Here is a 21,037-nt window from a genome sequence, read left to right on the forward strand (position 1 = left end):
CTTTTCAAATTCCTTGTGAAGGGTGTATAAGTATTTGACCACCACCCTTTTTTTTTTTTTTTAAGCAAAACCAAATTGGCTAGGTAGGCATAAATTCCAGCTACATCCTACTCTGTTATTGGAAGAACTTTGCTCTTGTGACAGACTCCTGTTAGCTCACTGTTCACATGAAATAGGCTACAGAAGAACTGAAGGTAATAGTCTCACTTCAAGAGAATTGACCAGCAGTAGCTTTCTTTTTGTTGCATTGGGTTTAGATTGGTGTGGTACACAGTGTATTTGAGATAATTTCTAGAAATTATGATAGTGAATTGTTGAAGTACTTTAACAGCTGTGTCAGTCATCGCCTGCTTAGGCTTGTTTTGGTAAAAATACAGCTGTCTTAAACGCATCCTGGGTTTGTGTATGCATTCATAGACATGCATTACCCACGTCTTCAGCAGTGTTCCATATGCTTGCTCACTGCCCCTACTCTGAAATGTTAGATGGGCAGCTCTGTTAACTCGACTTGCTGGAGCCACGTGAACGGGCTGTCAGCTGTAGAGCTGTATGGGGTTGGGGGAGCAGCAGACTAAAGATCTTGCTTATAGCACCCAGCACAAGTACTGTATTACATGGGCTATTTGTTTATACACTTGTGTGAATTGAAATAGTTACTAGCAGAGTGGAAGATGAAGCTAGACTTGAGTCAGAAGCTGTCTGTTGAGGAATACATTTGCATATATTAAAGTTGCTTCTTGCTGTTTATTTGCTGTCTGCACTTACCTGCACAAATCCAGCTCAGTTTTTGAATGCAGTTTTTAAGGATTTAGGATAGTGTTACAGGAGCCTGCAAGCATGTGGCTGGTTTTGAGGCAGGCCTTATTCTTTAGCCCTCAGTATGAACCTAATGTGTTGGTTCTTTTTTAAAAAGAAGATGTATTAAGCATAAGCTAAGAGAAGTAAACAATTCTGTATTTTAAAAGAAGACTGTTGACTACTTTGGGGAGGTGATCAAATATCAAAGATGCTAACACAAGTTTCTGTTTCAACAGTGGAGTAAGGAGATGCACAATATAAATGTGTTGGAAGATACTGAAAGTTATTCCCTCTGTTAAGATGTGCCTGTTAATAAAACATCGTTTATATCTATACTGATGCTGTATAAATCTTGTTTGCCTAATTATGAAGTGTTAACAAAATGAAAGGGAAAACTGCAAAACAGGCCTTCAGTTCTAAAATTGAAACTTAAGCATATGCTCATTCTTTGCTCTTTTGGCTCCTTGAATGTTTTTGCTGGTGACCTTAATCAGAGACACTGTGGCTTGCATCAGGCTAAAAGGCATACTTTCACCTTTTGAACAGTGCACGTCATCGTTTTGAAATGTGCATTGTCAAGGCCTTTATTCACTTTTAGCTGGCAGAAAATGTCAGTCTTTGAAGCTCTGTATCACAGGTCAATATGTGGAAGTGCTTTTAACAGAGAACAGTGCTAAACTTACCCTGTGCTTTTACTTTGACAGAGCGTAGCCTGTGAAATGTCTCTCACTGTTGCTTAAGTAGATCTAGCTTTGAACTGAATAGGTGGCACAGTATGTTTCATGGAAATAATTGCATGCGCTTTCTACTGGATTTCTCTTGCTTGTCCTGGAACTTTGTTATGTTGGATCATTTGATGAACATAACTGAAGTTGAGTGAATGGTCATATTTTACAGTCTGCAGTTAGTTTCTCCCAGCAATCTGTGTGCTGTCCCAGCTGTAGTCTCAGTTCTTGTTTTGGTCTCTGTCTTATCTTGTGCCACAGTGAAGCCTGTTTTTGTATTAAGATCTCTCTGTTCTGTTGCATCTTAGTGTCGAAGAATGTCGCAACATAATCATGCAGTTTGGTGTTCGGGAAGTCACGGCTGCCCAGGTTGCCAGGGTTTTGGGGATGATGGCTCGAACTCATTCGGGGTTGACGGATGGTATTCCATTACAAGTGAGTGGCCTACCGGGGTGGGCATTAGATATGTTTTAATTGGCAGAAAATAAGGAGTTGAAATGCTAGCCTGTCGTAATTTAAGAATTGTGTTTATCTTTCAACACTTACTCTGCTGTAAATTCTGTAGTACACTCCTGAATGAAGGATTCTCAAAGTGTGCAACTGGTGTCATTACTGGTCTGACTGGTCTACTGGTCTGAACTTCTGCTTGGTGTAGCTAGTTCTGTAGCTAGTGGCTTTTGAGGCTGCTTTATTTTTAACTAGTATTTGATTGAGTGTATTTAACTTGCAGTCTATTTCGGCTCCTGGCAGTGGGATTTGGAGTGACGGGAAAGATAAAAGTGATGGAGCACAAGCCCATACCTGGAATGTGGAGGTCTTAATTGATGTTCTTAAAGAGCTGGTAAGTTTCGTGAGTGTCGTGGTCTTTTATGTGGAGTATCTGGAAGAAGAGCATATCTCAATGAGTGTATTAATCTTTTTAAGCTCCTAGCAGTCTGAATGGCTTTGAATCTCACTAAAGTGATAGCACTGCTATACTTAAATGATTAGTGTTTTTCCTCATGAACAAGAAAATTCTGAGGAATTGTGGGAATTAAAAGCTGCCTGAATGGCTAACTTGGGTGCAACTTGAGGTTTTATTCCACACTGCTCCCACATACTCCAGCATTCGTTCTCTGAGCATTTTTGTGTTTGAAATTATTTCTGACAGTGGAAAGTTTTGTGCGTCAGGCACCTTGTTTTGAAAAGCTGCTCACTGTAGGCATTAATGATGAAAATTAAACAAAATATTTTTGTAGCTATTGATTCCAAAACGAAATGCTTTTTGCATATGATGATGCTTCAGAAATGGAAAATCTTTCCACCACTTAAAGCAGCAATTTTTGTAATTAACTCAGTGAAACATGAGTACAGTTTCTTTTGCCTGCCTTATATTGGGTGATTTTTTTTCTTATATGTTCCTTCTAATCTGTGCAGGACTCACTGTGTTGTTTTTATAAGCCTTGGAACACATAACTACCTTTGCTCAGCTATCTCTGAAATGAGTGGTCTGTGTTCCATGGTGGCCCATAGTTCCCTCCAAGCTCCCTCATCCTTGTGAAATATCTGCAAGTCTAATAGATGCTTTGCAAGTACTTGCAGTGTACATTTTACAAAAGGAAAAGCAAGTTGTTCTTGCCAGCAGGTCAGACCCTTCTGCCTTCTGTTGGAAGTTGTATGGAAGCCTACAAAAGAATTGAGTCAGCATGCTAAGAAAGGAGCTATGTGTTGGGGTGTTTTTTTTTTGTTTTTGAAGGCTTGTTAGTCAAATGTTTGGAAGGATAGATAGCTACTGCCTGTAGTGCTGGGGGAAGTGCAGTCTCACAGGCTAGTTTCAAACATTAACTTGCATCAAGTTCACACAGCTGTCTAAATCCTGGTTCTGTTAAAACAAAAACCTTGCTTTCAACTACAAGTCAGGTGAATGTGAAGCTGGTTAAAATACTGATGAATAGGGGTTCTTACAAGACAGTACTGAAGATAGTAATGTTGATGGATGACTACTCTTGGTTTTCTGATTGCAGAATCCTAGCCTGGACTTCAAAGTAGTAACCTATGAATTGGACCATCCGGGATTTCAGATTCGTGACAGCAAGGGCCTGCATATTGTAGTGTTTGGCATCCAGAGAGGGCTGGGCATGGAAGTTTTTCCAGTTAATGCCATATACAGACCTTGGAAGCACGCGGAGGGCCAGGTAGGTTTACCAGCATTTCTGTTGCATCTTGCAAATTTCCTGAATTTCTTGAATTCCAAATGTGGATTTGTGACATGAATTTTTAGACAAGTCCCACTTGAGAACTTGGCCTGTAAGGCACAGGCCTCGGGTATGTTGAAGTACAGTCTGTTAATTGAACGGGGTCTGCATTGTTTGGGAGGAGATGGTCACTTGCTGTATGTGTGTGGCAACACCTGGTTTTGGCAGAGTTCTGATGGGTGATGCAGCTGACTGTAGAACTGTTTTTACCTGGTTGCACAAAAAGGCTACAGCTTTGTGCAAACAAGTACCCTCAGCATGTGTGTGTCTGTCACTTCTGGAAATCCAGGGAGGAAATGTGTGAGATGATCAGTTATGTAAAACACATTGATAGTAAATCTTGGCTCATCTTGGCTTTGATTTATGTCATTCTCAGAAATGTGGCAGTTAATAAAGTGGAAGGAACCTCAAACTCCAAATATCTAAACTACTTCTAATGTCTTTTATTCCAGCTCTCTTTCATTCAACATTCCCTCATAAACCCTGACATCTTCTGTTTTGCTGACTACCCTTGTCATACTGTTGCCACAGACATCCTGAAAGCACCACCGGAGGATGACAATCGAGAAATTGCTACATGGTAAACCTGCTCTCAACTTCTTTTTGTACCTAGAGTTAACTTGCTTGTATAGTCAAATGTGGCTTTGTCTTTATGCAACCAGATTTCTTTGTAGCTGTGTGTACATCCCAATAGATCAGCCATTAGTATTTGTTCCGTGTTTGATCAGTGAAAACTCTCATATCAGAAAATCCTGTGTACTTCCATAATACCTGAAAAGGTACTGCCAGTTCTTGCTTTTATTGGAGTCTTCTGGTTGTCTGGAGAATTTCTGCTGATGTATTTTGGCAGATACTGTGAGCTTGGAGGTATGAATTTAAATTTATCTTTCCCAGGATGACCTTAGAAAAACTTCCTCTACTTGTATGAAAGGAATCCTGGGATTTAAATAGTAAATTTATACAGCTATTGCTGCGTTATTGCATAAAGCTGACTAGTTTGACTTCAAGCTGACCTTTACACCCCTTCTGATGCAGCTCTGTAGCTGATTTCAGTGAAGGTATTTACTTCTATTTCCACTGTATGGCCCAAAATAGTGAATGGGAAGATGGAGAGGATAATGGGTAAATTGGGGGAGGTGGCAATGATTACTTGTCTGTAAGGCAGACAAAACAAGTAGAATATATTCACTAAGTTTCACAGGTGGGAACCTCAGGTGTTTTGAAAGGTGTATTCCATTTCTGGAAGTATGTTTCAAGCCAAGTTATCAAAGTGACCCACCTCAAGCTGATTTTTTCCAGCATCAGCTTTCAATTCTCTCTCTTCCCTAACAAAATCAGAAAAAGCTCTTAAATGGTGTTTTTTTAAAAAAAAAAGTTGTAATGGTCTTGTAGGCTTAATTGTATGTGGTAAGAGCTGCGGGGACCGGTTGTTTGCAGTAGGCATTGCTCTATATGTAGTCTTTCAGTTGTTGCTGCAAAATGTGTGAATCCAGGATCCTGTAAGCCAACTACTTTGTAACTTCTGGGGGGTTGTTTCTATTTGGTTTTTTTCCTTTTGTTAGGAAGAGCCTGGATTTGATTGAATCTCTGTTACGACTGGCAGAAGTGGGACAGTATGAGCAGGTCAAGCAGCTCTTCAGTTTTCCTATCAAGCATTGCCCAGATATGTTGGTATTGGCCTTACTGCAGATCAACACGTCCTGGCATACCTTGCGCCATGAACTCATCTCCACGCTCATGCCAATTTTCCTTGGCAACCATCCCAACTCTGCTATCATTTTGCACTATGCATGGCATGGGCAGGTAAGTATTTTTAATAAGTGTGCCTGTAGTTTGTTCATGGAACTGAAAGCTTGTTAAGTGGGTTGAACAGTTAAAACAATGCTTATATTGGTTTATGAACTGGGTAATTTAAAACCAAAGGGGTAAATTAGCAGTGGCTTATCGGAAATAGTATGAGTTATCTCATCCCTGTCTTGAAGCAAACTGTTGTGATTTGATTTTCTTTGTGGAAATATATTCAGAGCAAAGAAATCATGTTCACTGAGAAAATATTCCTGGAGAAGTAGAGAGACCAAAGTCAAACTTGACTTGTTTTTTTTTCCTTCCAGTTTTAACCAAAGTTTGATTTTTATTTTTTTTTTTGAAAACAAAAGAACACCAAACGCTCACAACAGTAACAACCCCCTCCACTCTCAGAACAGTAGACGCCACCCCCCTCCCCAAACTCTCAAATTTACACTTTTTGAAGTGTAGAAACCTGAAGCAGTAAGAGATGAGGCGGTTTAAACCAAAGTACTCTGCTAAAAGATAGAAACTATTCCATGTATAAAGAAGCTACTTACAGTGTAAGTTTTAGGAGCCTCTAGGGTGTTTTCTGAAAACTTGGGACTGGCTGCTACCCTTTACACAGAGAGCTTCCATGCAGAGACAGGGTAATTATGCGTGCAAATCCCATGCTTTCAGTGGACAAACAGGTAGGCTTTTATGTATTGCCCTTTTGGTATGGCCTTTGTCATTGTGTCCACTGGTAGTTAAGCAAGTAAGAGTCATAAGAGGAAACTTAACAGCAGAGGAAGTCTCTGGGGTAGGAGAATGCATTAGGAAATATCTTGCCTTGTTCAAATACAGTAGAGTTGATAAGAAGCTTTACCTCTTAAGTCTCGGTCTACATTCACTGCAAAATTATGGCTGTTTTCTAGCTGAAGTACTATGAATGTTTGGGGGTTTTTTTCCCCTGACAAAAGTCTTTAAATTGAAGAATGGGGGGATAGAAGTGATACGCTTTCTGCATACGGTATTGAACTGGCAGAATATGTGACTTTTCCACAGGGCAGGCTTCAGAATAAAGTACAGAATGTCACGTGGCAGCCATCATGGTGCTGATCCACAACTTGAGGATATTTCACTTCCCCAGCTGAGGGAGTCTTTAAGCAAAAACCTTGCTGTCATCAAAATCTTAATGTGTTGTAGTTTAAAATTGCCCCTGTGTGAGCAAAGAGCTAGATACTGTGTTTTCCATGTTAAGGTGTGACATTTCAGGTCTCACTTCAAGACATCACATCAGGCATAACATTTTGTAAATTTGCACGTTCCAAGAGCAGTTTCTGTACAGTTGAGAGGAACTAGACCTGTACAGTGGTAGGAAAGAGACAGAGATGTACATCCTTTTCATAGTCATCCTACATCTTTCAGTTGTAGTTCCTGGATAGTTTATTGCACAAAAAACCCAACTCAGAAGTCAAGTTCTGAAGTTAGAGTAAATATGTTTGCATGTTAAGCTTTAGAGGTCAAATATCCTATTTAATGTTCACATGGTTGATCCTTTTCCTAGAGCAGCGGTCCTCAAACTTTTTAAACGGGGCCAGCACATGGATGAAGTGGCAGGAGGTCATTTATGGCTGCTTGGTTCCCCTCCCCGCCCCACCCCCCCAACCCCCCGGGTGGGGGCAGGGGGGCTTCTGTAAATACTGGGGGCCAAATTGAGGACCCTGGGGGGCCATATCCAGCCTGTGGGCCATAGTTTGAGGACCCCTGTCCTAGAGGCATGAAGTAAAATCCTAATTATCCTAATTTAATTCTTCTCAGGGTCAGTCTCCTTCAATTCGTCAGCTTATCATGCATGCAATGGCAGAATGGTACATGAGAGGGGAGCAGTATGACCAGGCAAAATTGTCACGTATTCTTGATGTGGCGCAAGACTTGAAGGTGAGTTTTTCAAAGTACTGCTGTTATTTTCTCTCTGGTGTCTTATGCAGATTCGCTTATCTTTTAACAAAGGCCAAGCTTAATTTAGATGTGGCTAATTTAGTCAGGATTACTTTGTTTAAGCATGTCTGAATTCATTTGTTGCTGCTGTACCTCATTTTAAAAAAAACAACCTCCCCCCCCCGCAAAAAAAAAAAAAATAAAAATTGAAAAACCAGTGCTCTTCAGCTGAGTTGTGGTGTCTGACTACAGATGCTTTCTACCTCTCCAGTTGTGAACTAAAGGCGGTTCTCCTTGGCATTCATAGTAGGGCTGGTTATCATGGCTTAGCTGACAAGTAACTTGGGAAGGAGTATAATAGGACTGCTTGCTATGGGAATGGACTGTAAATCCAGGAAGGGCTTTGACTATTTTAAACTTGAATACCATTGAAATGGGAATGTAGAAGATTCTTTGAGGACTTTATTGCTTCCTAAAGTTAGATGCAGAATAATTGGGTGTCTCCAAAGCGCAAGAGCGCAAACTGCTGCTTGAAGTCAGTTTTGTTGTAGCAGTTCCTGTGCTCAAAGATGAACACTTAGAGCAAATGTATTCAGAGTGGCTCTGAAGGGGTTGAGGTCTCTTTGCAGGGAGGTGCTGGACCCTGGTGATTAATTTTGCTGTGATACCGACTTGGTAGCTCTCAGCCATTTGCTGGTGGGTTTTCATATAGAGGAATTTAAAACTGTCAGCACAAGGTCGCTTCAAAGAAGATAGGGTCATGATTTCAAATGAGAGCTCTTGCTTATTTGTCTCACGGGCAAGCTGTAAGTGAGTGAAGCTCATAGTACCAGTCTTTTCGTTGACAGAGAAAGCATAGCAGCATGTGATCGCAAGACTTCTGTACTAAAAAGTATATGGGGATAAGAAGGAAAAGAAAGGAGAAAGGGTATATTTGTGTCTTCACTACTAGTCTTCTGATTATTTTTTTTCTTTAGGCCTTGTCAATGCTGCTAAATGGTACTCCATTTGCCTTTGTTATTGACCTTGCTGCACTTGCCTCTCGACGGGAATACCTCAAACTTGACAAATGGCTCACAGATAAAATTCGGGAGCATGGGGTAAAGCAGGATTTTTCTTTCTATTTCTGCACTCTATCAGTGACTAACTTAAGTCACTTCATAAATTTTATAAGTAGTTTTAAAGTTGTGGAAAGTGTCTATGGTCTGATAGTACATTTTCACTGAACTATAATAGCTTAGCGCAGTTGTTTCCACAGTGCAATTGCCAAGTTTGAAATAGTGGCTTGGATGCAGTTTGGGAGATTAAGATAACATTTTTTCCTCAGGAGCCTTTCATCCAGGCCTGTATGACCTTCTTAAAGAGAAGATGTCCCTCTATCCTGGGTGGCCTTGCTCCAGAAAAAGATCAGCCCAAAAGTGCTCAGCTTCCTCCAGAAACCTTGGCGACTATGTTGGCATGTCTGCAAGCTTGTGCTGGGTAAGGATTATATTGCTTATGCTGAATGTGTAATCTGTTTGCAACTTGTTTGCTGGCACATGGTCACAGCTGGTTTGGAATTTCACAGGGAGAATGGGGTTAACAAAAGTATATAAGCTTGCAGGGGTGGATTCAGTAGTAGGTTTAATTTTGCACTGAAGCTTCTGAAGTTAGGTCACAAGAGCTTGAGTGTTCTTGTCTTTATAATTAAACAAGTGAGGTGATCTTGGTAACTGGGGGATGGCTGCTTGGTGAGATCCTGGGTTGTTAATGACTAAATACAGGGCTGTAATTTGCACAGAAAGGAATACAGGTGTAACTACAGAGTGGGACAGCATCTTGGAAAACAGTGACTGCATAAAGGCTTTTGTGATTGTGTTAGGCAAATGGCTCTGTGTGATTACTACCCTAGCAGAAGGGGCTAATGCAGTCCTTGTGTGCTGAAGTGGTAAGTGGTGATTGTAATGTAACTGGGACTGAAACTAGATGTGCAACTTATGTTGTCTTCATTTGAGACAGTCTCAAAGTAGTGTAAGGGTGGAAAATAGCCTCTTGCAGATCAGATTGCTTAGCTGAAGTCCAGAAGAAAAGTGTGGGTCCTAGGGAGCAGTTTCATTTGCTAGAGGAGACAGGTAGACAACAGAAAGGACAAATGAGTTTTTAAGTACTGTGTTCACATTTTCTTAAAAATGACTGAATGTTGTTAAATATTTGTGGTGTCACTTCTCTGTGCTGTCAGATCAAGATGGTATTTAACTGCTTTTGACAGCAGTATTTCAAAGATAACTAAGTGTAGCATAGCATGGTGTATGTGCCAGAGAGACTGAAAGCTGGAGACAGTGCTAGTTTTGAGTATTCAATTTTGACACCAAAAGAGGCTGGTGTGTCTGCACATTACCTGATTGAAGGCCTATATTGTGTCCCTTAGCTTCACCAGTGTTGTTGTGAAAGACACAACATCTTTAAAGGTGTCCAGGATGGTTTGTGGCTGTCATGTAGATGCTAGGAAGTGAGTATTGACATAGAATTGTCATGATGGGTATTTGAACTGGGAGGGAATTTGAGGTACCTATATTTTGAGAGAAAGGATTCTCCTGACTTCTGCTGGGACCTGTGCAATTAAACTTCGAAATGCTGTTGAAATATAATGGTCTAGCACACTTCTTGGGCTGAAAAGATGGCTGTTATTTTTCAACTCAAAGTGCGTCTTCTGAGGCTATAGTTCACAAATTAAATTACATTCATTATTTTGCATTGCTACTGTGTCCAGATTTCAGAGGTTTAATAGTTAACTGTAGGCTTGACTTGCATCTAATGTCACTGTGTTCTGAATCTTAATGTGTTACCAATATTTATTTAATTAATTCCAAAAGCCACTAGTTCTCTACTGGCACAATTCTCTCTGTTTTTGGTTTCTTTTTATAGCTACTTGTATTCCCTTTTATGCAAGAATGTGACCTACTTGCAGTCATTTTCCATTACTTATTCTCTTTGAGCTTTAAAAAGAAAATGCTTGGCTTTCTTTCATGAAGCAATTGCTTTGATTAGCTTAAGTTTCAGTCACGAAGGAAAATCGCAGTAAATATTAAATACGCCTGGAAGGGTAGTTTGACTTCACAAGCTGAAGTCTGCTGTTTCTTAAATCTGTTGATTTAGGACCCTGCTCTTTAATTAGGCTGTAATTATTTCTTGTCCCTGGACACAAAATGGGAGACACTTTTTTTTAGCCACCAGGACCCTGCATGTTTTGAGACACTTCATTTTTGGTGCAGCTTGTTTGTCACTGGTGGGCACCGCAGTTGTGGCATTGTGTAGCAGTGAGGCTTCAAAAAGAAATAAGTGCTCCTTTTATTACTGTGTTCTTAAAATGAATTCAGAGTGGTTGCAGGCACCACAGGCTGACCAAGCATGTGATTTGGTAACAAACTGCTTATGAGAAGGCTGCTTCTTGAGCTGCAGTGAGTTGAGAGGGGCAGCAAGCAGTGCCTCTCCCCATGCAGCTGTGTCCAGCATAGGTCAAGCGTGTCAGCTGGAGGCATGGTCACTCTTTCTCAGTCCCTGCTTGAAGAACGGAAGAGGCTTCTGGCTACCTGTGCCTAGGGGAATGAAAAGGCCTTTCCCTGCTCTGTAAAAATGGGTTAAAAAAATTTATGGAAGAGGTGAACTTTTATGTCAGCAAGCTGGGGCTTCCCTTAAGCTGACGGTTTTTCCTCTAGAGCTGGCTGCCTGTGGTTTTTGGCTTTTCCTCCTTATTATGTTCCAAAGTTCACCTTACTGTAGTTATCCCATAGCTCTTTTCTGGGAATAGCACTGATTAGGATAGATGCCTGAATATATTTTTACATAGAACTTGAAAATACTGACATTTTCTTTAAGAGCTTGTTACCATAGAATCATAAATCGTAGAACAGTTTGGGTTGGAAGGGACCTTAAAGACATCTAGTTCCAACCCCCAGCCCAGGTTGTTCCAAGCCCCATGCACTCTGGCCTTGAACACTTCCAGGGATGGGGCATCCACAGCTGCTCTGGAAAACCTCTGCCAGTGCCTCACCACCTTCACAGTGAAGAATTTCTTCCTAATAGCTAATTTTTTCCAGTTTAGAGCCATTTCCCCCTGTCCTGTCACTACATGCCCTTGTAAAAAGCTCCTCTCCAGCTTTCTTGTAGGCCCCCTTTAAATACTGGAAAGCTGCTATGAGGTCTCCTTGGAGCCTTCTCTTCTCCAGGCTTAACAACCCCAACACCCTCAGCCTGTCTTCACAGGAGAGGTGTTCCAGCCCTCTGATCATCTTTGTGGCTTCCTCTGGACTCAATTCAACAGGTCCATGTCCTTCTTATGTTGGGGGCTCCAGAGCTGGATGCAGTATTCCAGGTGGGATCTCATGAGAGCAGAGCAGAGGGGGAGAATTGCCTCCCTTGACCTGCTGGTCATACTGCTTTGCAAGCAGCCCAGGATTTGGTCAGCTTTCTGGGCTGCAAGTGCACATTGTTGAGCTTTCAGTCTGCTAGCATCCCCAAGCTCTTCTGCTCAGGACTGCTCTTAATCCATTCTCCACCCAGCCTGTATTGATTCTGGGGGTTGCCCCAACCCACACACACCACCTTGTACTTGGCCTTGTTGAACCTTGTGAGGTTCACTAGAGCCCACATCTCAGTCCTGTCAAGATGCCTCTGGATGGCATCCCTTCCCTTCAGCGTGTCAACTGCACCATGTACGTTGTGTCATCAGCAGACTAGTTGAGGGTGCACTTGATCCCACTGTTCATGCTACCAACAAAGGTATTGAACAGCACCAGTCCCAGTACTGACCCCTGAGGAATGCCACTTGTCACTGGTCTCCACTTGGACATCGAGCCGTTGACCACAACTCTTTGCGACCATTCAACCAGTTCATGCCCACCTACTTCTTCATAACCTTTGCCTCAAATGCAGTTTTTTTGTGAAAACCTGCAGTTTTGTACTTGATACAGCAGTATATCTTTTGGTATGATAACAAAGTTAACCTTCAGTCTCTCTAGGTGGTGGGACGTAGTGTTAGTGGATTGCTCCAAAGCACAAGTGACGTAACTGGTCACCATAAATACAAAATTCTAGCACTGTAATTAGTCTTTGTTGTGGGCTGACATATTATCTATCTACAGCAGGTTGCAGTTTGTTTTGCTGAAGTGTGCTACAGTATTTAAGCATGAAGACTGCAAGTCTTAACTGCTACAAAAGGGGAGGGCAGAAGACTGAGGGTGGTAACAATGTGTGAACTTGGCTCTTAGGTCCTTAGTCCCATTTCCTAGTTAGGGCAGCACTGTATGATCTTGGAATGCCTCCTGCATCAAGGAAAAAAACTCTGCTGCCTGCTAATTGGTCATACATACATTTAAATGTTGATATTTCTGAGACTCTGGCATTGCAGTGTAAGCAAGTACATGTTGTAGATACTGAACCTACAGTGTTCCGTGCTCAGAGTGTGGTCTTCAGGTCTGGTTGCACTTTTCCAAAACAGAAGTCCCTTTGGGTGTTAAGTTTCTGATTGCTTTTTGATACATGCCCCCAAGCCCATTGCTTCTAAGGCCTTTGACACGAGGCCCTGGAAATGGTTGATAAAATGTTTGTTGCCCTGTATGGAAACCTGCTCACCCATACTATCTCCCCCACCCCCCATCTGTCACGGGTGAGCTTTTATCCACACTACATAGTGGATCACTGTCTTTGGAGAACAACTGGAAGCCCTTATCTCTGTGTAGCCTGTAATGCTAAAGGCTGATCTGCACTTTTTTTTCCTGCCTTAATTGTCAGGATTGTTCTTCTGTCTTTTTCACCTCATGCCAACAGCTGTGCAGTAAAAGCTTGTGAAAATCGAGTTAGCCTTGTGTGGAGATTCCTCATTTTAACAAAACAACAAAGCTGTATTGGTATAGCTGCCCCATTACAGGAAGGTATCTGCTGCTTTAGCTGTCTTCCCCAAGAAGGTAGAACTAAAAAGTTCAGGCACGCTGTTAATAATTGGCTGTATTTTCCAAAAGGAAAATGTTAGTGTTGTGTTAATATGTTTGTGGTTAGGTATGTCAGCAGCAGAGCTGGCTTTCCTTCCAGTTTCGGAACCTGGCAGTCAGACATGGAATACTTTGGAAAGAGGTACAAGCTGCTCTTGATTGTGCAATGACTTTGTGCCTAAGTTTCAGTTTTCAGTTGGCTTTTGATTATTATAATCTTGAATAGTTAGGTTTGCTGTCTCTGTTTTGGTTTAATGTTAGTGTGTGAAGCATGTCTTTCAGTGCACAGACAGATGAGTTTTAGTGAAGCAGGTGGTGGTATTTACCTCTCATCCTTTTTTGTCCTTTGAGTGTGTAGCCCAAGCTTTAGTCTTGTTATATCTCCCCTTTTGGAGAGACCTCATGTGTAACAAGATTCAGAGTGGGAATAATAATGAGTGAAGTCTTGAGGACAGGAAGGAGCCCTGAGGAGCAGATTTGAATGAGGGATTGTTAGCATCAGTGATTGTGTGTGTTAATTTATGAGGCTGAGCTGTATATAGCCCAAAATGTGGATGACAGCATACAAAGACTGTTGTAGGTAGTCTGTTGTTCCAAGGACCGTTAGTGATGTAGATGCATATCCCAGATTTCTATAAGTCATTACTTGCTGGGGTAACTGTGAAGCACTACTTGAATTACTGAAAACAAAGGAGTATACTATTGGAGACTAATTTTTAGAACTACAGGTTAAATTTTTCTGTTTTCATTTCTTTTGGGATGTGCTCTAAGTTTTGCAAATAACAAAATGTACCTTCTGCTGGAGTTGTTTTACAGCTTCTATTTGTGAAATGTGGCCCCAGTTTCTCTAGGAAGACCATGTAAGATAGGGGCCTTAGTTTCACGCATGTTATATGGCTCACTAGCCTGCTTCTCTGTTCTAGGAGTGTTTCTCAGGAGCTGTCAGAGACGATCCTCACCATGGTAGCTAACTGCAGTAATGTCATGAACAAGGCTAGACAGCCACCACCTGGAGTCATGCCAAAAGGACGCCCACCCAGTGCTAGTAGCTTGGATGCCATCTCTCCTGTACAGGTAGACAAAAAACGTGCTGCGTTTTTTAGGAGTTACTGTTGATTTAACATTAGTTCTGCTGCACTGTTTGAGCTTTTTCAGCAGGACTCAGTAAAACATCATCTGGCTCCCTTAGTTTTATGCTTGCATGTCTAGATAACCTGTAACTACAGAATAAAGCCTGAGGTTTGTAGTTCAGAAATGTCTTTAATTTCACAAATGTTGGTAAGAAGTAACTGAAGGATAGCAGGATGGGAGCACTGAAGAGGGTTAGAGATTTGGTTTATTTAAAATAACTGAGGGTTTCTTTTAAAGTGCTAAAATTTACTAAGACTTTTGAGAATTAAGCACTGTCTTTGAACCTGATCTGTCTTGTTTGTAGCCTCACGGGCCAAGCAACAGTGCTGTGCTAGAGTGTAAGGACTTTGTTAGAACTGGGGCTCTTCAGCTCTCAACTGAATGCTCTTAAAAACAAGGTACATTTAAGTTGCTCCCTGTCACTCATCATCCCTTCCTCCTCTGGGAGCAACCCATTACAGACAGGTTTTGCTTCTAGCAATTACATTCAATGGCAGATTTAAAAGTGGTGACAAGTTTTTTTCACATGAAATAGTGGCAGTTTAGCATTTAAGAATGTCTGAAACATGAGTAGGTTCATGAACTAAATACAGAGAGCAGTTTCCTTGTAAATTGTTGCTTTATTGAAGTTGCTTGTCACATGTACCAAATATCTTGGCAACCTGCTGCAAATAACCGATGTGAACAAATAGAGCAGCAGATGTTAGTCTGTAGTCATGCTGTCTTTTGGGCAGATAGCAGTTTTCTGCTGTTCCTCATCAGGAGCTCTTAAGTTACTGCTCTGTCAGGCAGTGTTGTGCCTTCCCTCCTCCTCATCACCCAGATCTTAATGCTTTTTATCGAAGACTGCTTTCAGGCATTTACCTGTGAAAAGCGGGCATAATGGCATCCTGTAGACAGTTAAAGATACTCTGTGAGCTTGGTACTAAATAACTTTTAAGTCTTGAGGTGGGGTCTGAGGTCGCAGACTGCAGAGCATAAACTAGCATAAAAATCTGTGCTGCTTACAAGCACTTACTGTTGTGTAACACTTAACTAGAGACTATAGAATAATCAGCCTTTCTCTAAAACCTCTGGTAGAATAGGATTTTGGGGATCGTAGAAGAAAAAGTGAAATCGCATTCTGTAGACAAACTAATCTGGGGTGATCTGGATGACTTCAGAATTTAAAGTAACTCCACAAAAGCTCTTTTCAGGAATATTTTGATATGTAGCTTCTTTATACAAAACCTGCCAAAAATCAGCTTGATCATGGTTTATGGATATCTGTGTATAATCTTCCTTTCTTCATTCAGATCGACTCGCTTGCAGGAATGGCATCTCTTAGTCTAGGTGGCTCGGCTGCTCCTCATACCCAGAGCATGCAAGGCTTCCCTCCAAACCTGGGCTCTGCATTCAGCACTCCTCAGTCACCAGCAAAAGCATTCCCCCCTCTTTCCACCCAAAACCAGACAACAGGTTTCAGTGGCATTGGAGGACTCTCTTCACAGCTTCCAGGTACTGCTATCCACATGGAGTGGTTTGTATTTTTGATGTATCGGAGCTAAGGCAGTGTTACTGCCATCACTGGGAATACTGGACAAACAGCTGTGTCATGTGGCGGGGAATTAAACAGTCCTTGCTTCTAGGTTCCTGCTGAAATAGCAGTGCAGAATGTTGCAACTGCAGTAGGTAAAAAGTTTGAGAGTCAAGAGGGTGAGTGTTCTGAAAGATTTTAGCAGCGTTATGTTAGGTTGGGACAGATTAAGAATCACTTGAGATAAAACTGCTTGGTATTAGGCAGTTATGAAGCTATATAGCTCAGTTCTTGGAAATTGAGTGCTGGGAGTGTTAAGTGCATCCTGTGAAGGGTGCAACTGAGATGATCAGTTTGATCTTCAGTGGGTGGTCTTACTACGGGTTTGATCTTCAGTAGGTGGTCTTACTACGGGTAGCCTGACTGGCATAGGAACTGGAGCCCTGGGCCTTCCTGCGGTGAACAATGACCCATTCGTGCAAAGGAAGCTGAGCACGTCTGGACTGAACCAGCCTACATTCCAGCAGAGTAAGATGAAACCTTGTAAGTGGTAGTGTTGTCTGTGCCTGTGAAGTGTGACTGTGGTCTGCAGTTAATCTGCATTTATTTCAAGGGAGGCTTAGATCTGTAGGTGGTAAATGTAAGAAATAAGACTCTTGTATGATGGCATTAGTCTGAAAAAGGTGCTTCTAAACTTCTATACTAAAAGCTTTCCGAGTGGCTGGGGGAGTGGGGGTGGCTTTTTTTTTTTAAAAAAAACCTGTTAGTGTAAAAATGTGACGTTACAGATCTGCATGAACAGTGTTGGTGTCCTTTTTTGTTGTGCTGTGTTGTCAACAAAAGTGTCATCCTGCTCCTTATGGAGAATTGTATGCATCGGGTAAGAGGGTTTTTTGTTTTGTTTGTGACATGGTTAAGCAAAGCTACCTCGGTAAGGTCCTGTTGCAGCAAAGAATTTGACAGGTAAAGCAGCGAATTAGACTGCAACACTGGATGCAAATAAGACTTAACAAAAGTTGGTGGGAAGGTGGTTTTTGGAACAAGTAATTTGGTTCTTAACACTGAGCTATTTATACTTAACTCGTTTATGTCTCTGAAGTATGCTCACAATGAAATGTTGAAGCAATCACATCTTGCCTTTAGGAATCATAGCCATATGCTAAACCTTCCATGCTGCTGTTGGTACATATGTCTCCTTTCACAGCTCCTCTATAAAAGCAAAGTTCCTGATCTTGACAGATACACAGTGCAGGCGGCTGTGGTGACCATTGGTTAATATTTTTGGGCTTGAACACTCAGTATAAACTTGCTTGAAGCTCACTGGCTGGCCTGAAAGCTTGTGTGAAAGTTTGTCTGCATGTTAGTGTTGTGTATCATGCTTTATTTATTCCAGTCCGTTTTGCATTCATTTAGTTTAAGTGTCAGTTGAGGTTAGCTAGGGATGCAGTGGGTTCTAGGAATACAACAGCAGGAGTTAATTCTATCTTAGAATTAAGTTCTTTTACATAAGTACTATGTATGGAAAACAGAGATATTTTTCTTTTAAAATAACAATTCCTGTCTACTGGAAAGGATCAATACCCTGCTTTTCAGGAGAACTAGCAGGTTCTGTGTAGATTGGTGGAAGAGCTGAAAAGGACTAGGTGCAAATCCTGACTGCCTGAAGTTGTTCTGAGCATGATACCTCTTCCCTTTAACAGCTGACTTATCTCAGGTGTGGCCAGAGGCTAATCAGCACTTTAGCAAAGAAATAGATGATGAGGCAAACAGCTACTTTCAGCGTATTTACAACCATCCACCACATCCGACCATGTCTGTAGATGAGGTGAGTTCTGTTCTGTAGCAGTTGCATCACCTGTCCAAAGACTTGCTATAAAGTTAGTAGCAATTATTCCTTCATGTTTTACTGGAAAATAACAAAGGGCTAGTGGTAGATGCTGGCAGCATTGGGTTTTTTGCATGGTTGAAATGGTGTATTTCTAAGACAGCGTGCTTTCACATTAAACTTGCTTTTGATCATTACATTCAACTTTTGACTTCTGTGGACTGAAGACTAAAGTCTTCATCTAAAGATGTCTAATTAACACTCCTAAAATGATGCTGAGTGGGAAGAGTTCAATGTGGAGTGGAAGCTTTTGCGTTCAAAATAAGTGCTAAAGTATGTTTTTCAACAGTCTATATAAATTATTCTTATAATGAATATATTTGCTTTTCAAGTATCTAAAAATTACTACAACATCCAAATATATAAAGGTATCCTAAGTTCTACCTTCTGAGCTTTGATAATTATTTTGGTTAGTCTCTATGAGAGTAATTATCACTCTGATGTTCTTGCTCTTTGAAGTACTTCAAATATAATTTAATAGATTTATGTGGTTATAAATTATGGAAGACACTGAACATTAATTTTCATTTTTCTAATTTTAAAGCAATGGAGTAGGCGGTCACAAAGTTTTATGTGAAGACAGTTACTTAAAGGGAAAAAAGCTAAAGTCTGAGGTAGAAGCTTATTGTGGTAATGTAGTGTCTTCTGGCTGAAAAGAGGTTTTCTTGAAGCAGTTATTTTGCAGTCTAGCTTGTGGGAGTGCAGTTTACCTTAGTTACAAGCACTGTTGAAACCTGAAGGTGTGGAAGGGCTGAAACAAAGCAAATCTGTTAGTAACAATTTCCAATTTCTTTGTAGGTCTTGGAAATGCTGCAGAGGTTTAAGGACTCCAACATTAAACGGGAACGAGAAGTGTTTAACTGTATGCTGAGGAACTTGTTTGAGGAATACCGTTTCTTTCCCCAGTACCCAGATAAAGAGCTGCACATAACAGCCTGCCTCTTCGGTGGGATAATAGAGAAAGGACTGGTTACTTATATGGCATTGGGCCTGGCCCTACGCTATGTTCTTGAAGCCTTACGAAAGCCTTTTGCATCCAAAATGTACTATTTTGGTATTGCTGCACTAGATAGATTTAAAAATAGGTGAGTGTGGGTTTTGGTAATACTTGTAGCAGTGCCTGTAATGTCTTGATAACCTTGAACCTGCTCTGATTATGCAGTACAAGATTGCTTATATGTGTTTGATATTTACAGGTCTCAATGTCAGGATTACTTTAAAGATATGATGAGCTGAAACAAAATATGCTAATGTGTTAGTTAAAGGGTGACTTAATTTAAATCAGAATGTTCAGTGCAGTACCTGCATAAACGTGGGACAAACTGGGATGCTGAAACTACTTGGTGGACTTTGTTTATAAAAACAATTTGGTGATGGGTTGTTAGATGAAGTTGTTAGCTTGTTAGAAATGGGGTGAATGTAGTTACAGGTGCTTTCTACTGAAGTGCTATTTATGTGATTCATTACTGAAAGACTGGCTAGGAACTAAGCTCTAGGACTTTGGTTGTACACAAATCTCAAGAATAGCAAAAAGTGTCTCAAGAAAAGCTTTCTCAAAGCTTGTAATAGATTGCAGGTAAAGGAAACTCTCAAGGCAGGCTGCTATAGTAGGCAGGATTATACACCTGTCAGAAAAGGCTTTGTTCTGGGGGAAGATAGTTGAACTTGAAAGGTGTTATAAAGCTTCTTGGAATTATTTAATGACTAGAAATGTGTGGACTCATAAGCAAGGAGCACATTATCTTCTGTCCTTATTCTCCTTTCAACATTCATCTGCCCTGCAGTATTTAATCTGTAATAAAAGCTGTTGCTTGCGTCATTCATGGAAGACACTTAAGGCTGACATACTTGAGTCCTAGCCACCATCTTACTCTTCTTAAGAACCATTTTAAGTGGAACATAAAGATTTTACTGTCAATCAGTGGTAGCATCTAGCGTTCGTAAGTAGAACTATAACAATTGGTGTGCGTAGGTGAAGAAGCTTCTGTCTTGGGTGTTAGGGGCACTCTGGTTTGTTGTTTAAAATGCACTGAGCCAAACTACAAATTACTTACCCAATAATCTTACTGCAAATACAGAATATAAATGCAATCTTGTGCTCAGTCAGAAGTATAAGAGATGTAGGATGAGTTACTGCAAATAAACCTTTTATTTTGCTGTTAATTTCAAATGAGTTTTGCAACAAAAAGTACTTTGTGGAAAATGCTTTGTTTGTAGTACAACTGCTGTAAGGAGTCCAGAAGTAATTCTGTGATTCTGTATGGGAATGACATATCAGTGTTATTTGTATTTCTCTCTAATACTGTTTCTGATCTGGGCTTGTGGTTCTGACTAATGTGTATTTTGTTTGACAGATTGAAGGACTATCCCCAGTATTGTCAGCACTTGGCTTCTATTAGTCACTTTATACAGTTCCCACATCATTTACAGGAGGTGAGTGTTCACATTAGCACACTAGCTTTCTATGATTTTAAATTCTTTTGAGCAAATTCCTGTTTTCCTTTGGAAAAAGTCACCTGTCACAATTTTAGGCAGTGTACATCCACCAAATCAAATGCCTTTTAAAGGTTTTGCTGTGGGATAGAGTGGGCAGGTGAAGGTGGTTATCTGGTACCTCTTCTGTTTCCACAAATCTGTTTGGGTTCCTTATGTTGAAATAGCTGCCTGAATATAAGTGTTATCAGCCAGTGCACAAGGCTATGCACAAAGGTTTTGAAGTGCTTCAGTGGATTCATATTCCAGTCCCTTAAGGATTTGGAGTTTTCCTCTAAAATGGAGGGCATTCAGCTGGGTTAATACAGTTTCTTACTCAGACCTGCCTGCTAAAATAATCCAGAAAAAGGTGAGAGAGATTTTGCTTCTGAAGGTCTGGTCAGGATAATAGGAATACCCTGTAGTCCAAAGCAGTGTTGATTGCTTTCATTGGTAGAAGTGCAGAAAAGCTAATGGGAGTGGCAGAGCTTGAGAGCATCATGTAAATGATGAAAAATGTTCAGCTCTTAAGGTAGGTAGGCCACCTACCCAAAGCTGCAAAGTCCAGTAGCAGTCTCAGTTACACTAACAGGTTTCAGATT

General features: G+C 40.9%; 1 protein-coding gene and 1 non-coding gene across 12 annotated transcripts in view; both read left to right on the forward strand.

Moving 5' to 3' along the window:
* The window catches only part of CNOT1 (CCR4-NOT transcription complex subunit 1), a 61,570-nt gene that overhangs the window by 14,791 nt on the left and 25,742 nt on the right, over positions 1 to 21,037 (forward strand). For 5 of the 11 annotated variants that reach the window (XM_056361084.1, XM_056361090.1, XM_056361086.1 and 2 more), the window contains exons 9-22: positions 1,832 to 1,958; positions 2,254 to 2,364; positions 3,527 to 3,697; positions 4,210 to 4,337; positions 5,320 to 5,560; positions 7,346 to 7,465; positions 8,443 to 8,565; positions 8,793 to 8,944; positions 14,355 to 14,505; positions 15,858 to 16,059; positions 16,475 to 16,621; positions 17,779 to 17,903; positions 18,762 to 19,048; positions 20,318 to 20,396. In XM_056361084.1, coding sequence (XP_056217059.1) covers positions 1,832 to 1,958; positions 2,254 to 2,364; positions 3,527 to 3,697; positions 4,210 to 4,337; positions 5,320 to 5,560; positions 7,346 to 7,465; positions 8,443 to 8,565; positions 8,793 to 8,944; positions 14,355 to 14,505; positions 15,858 to 16,059; positions 16,475 to 16,621; positions 17,779 to 17,903; positions 18,762 to 19,048; positions 20,318 to 20,396 — 2,164 coding nt within the window. The remainder of the gene's footprint in view (positions 1 to 1,831; positions 1,959 to 2,253; positions 2,365 to 3,526; positions 3,698 to 4,209; positions 4,338 to 5,319; positions 5,561 to 7,345; positions 7,466 to 8,442; positions 8,566 to 8,792; positions 8,945 to 14,354; positions 14,506 to 15,857; positions 16,060 to 16,474; positions 16,622 to 17,778; positions 17,904 to 18,761; positions 19,049 to 20,317; positions 20,397 to 21,037) is intronic. The other 6 variants (XM_056361088.1, XM_056361094.1, XM_056361087.1 and 3 more) reach the window with 3 other exon arrangements.
* Positions 14,830 to 14,968, forward strand: LOC130159546 (small nucleolar RNA SNORA50). Its single transcript, XR_008825787.1, has one exon. It is a non-coding gene; the product is annotated as a small nucleolar RNA SNORA50 (small nucleolar RNA).

The sequence above is a fragment of the Falco biarmicus genome, chromosome 15 (genome assembly GCF_023638135.1).
Source record: "Falco biarmicus isolate bFalBia1 chromosome 15, bFalBia1.pri, whole genome shotgun sequence".
Taxonomy (NCBI): domain Eukaryota; kingdom Metazoa; phylum Chordata; class Aves; order Falconiformes; family Falconidae; genus Falco; species Falco biarmicus.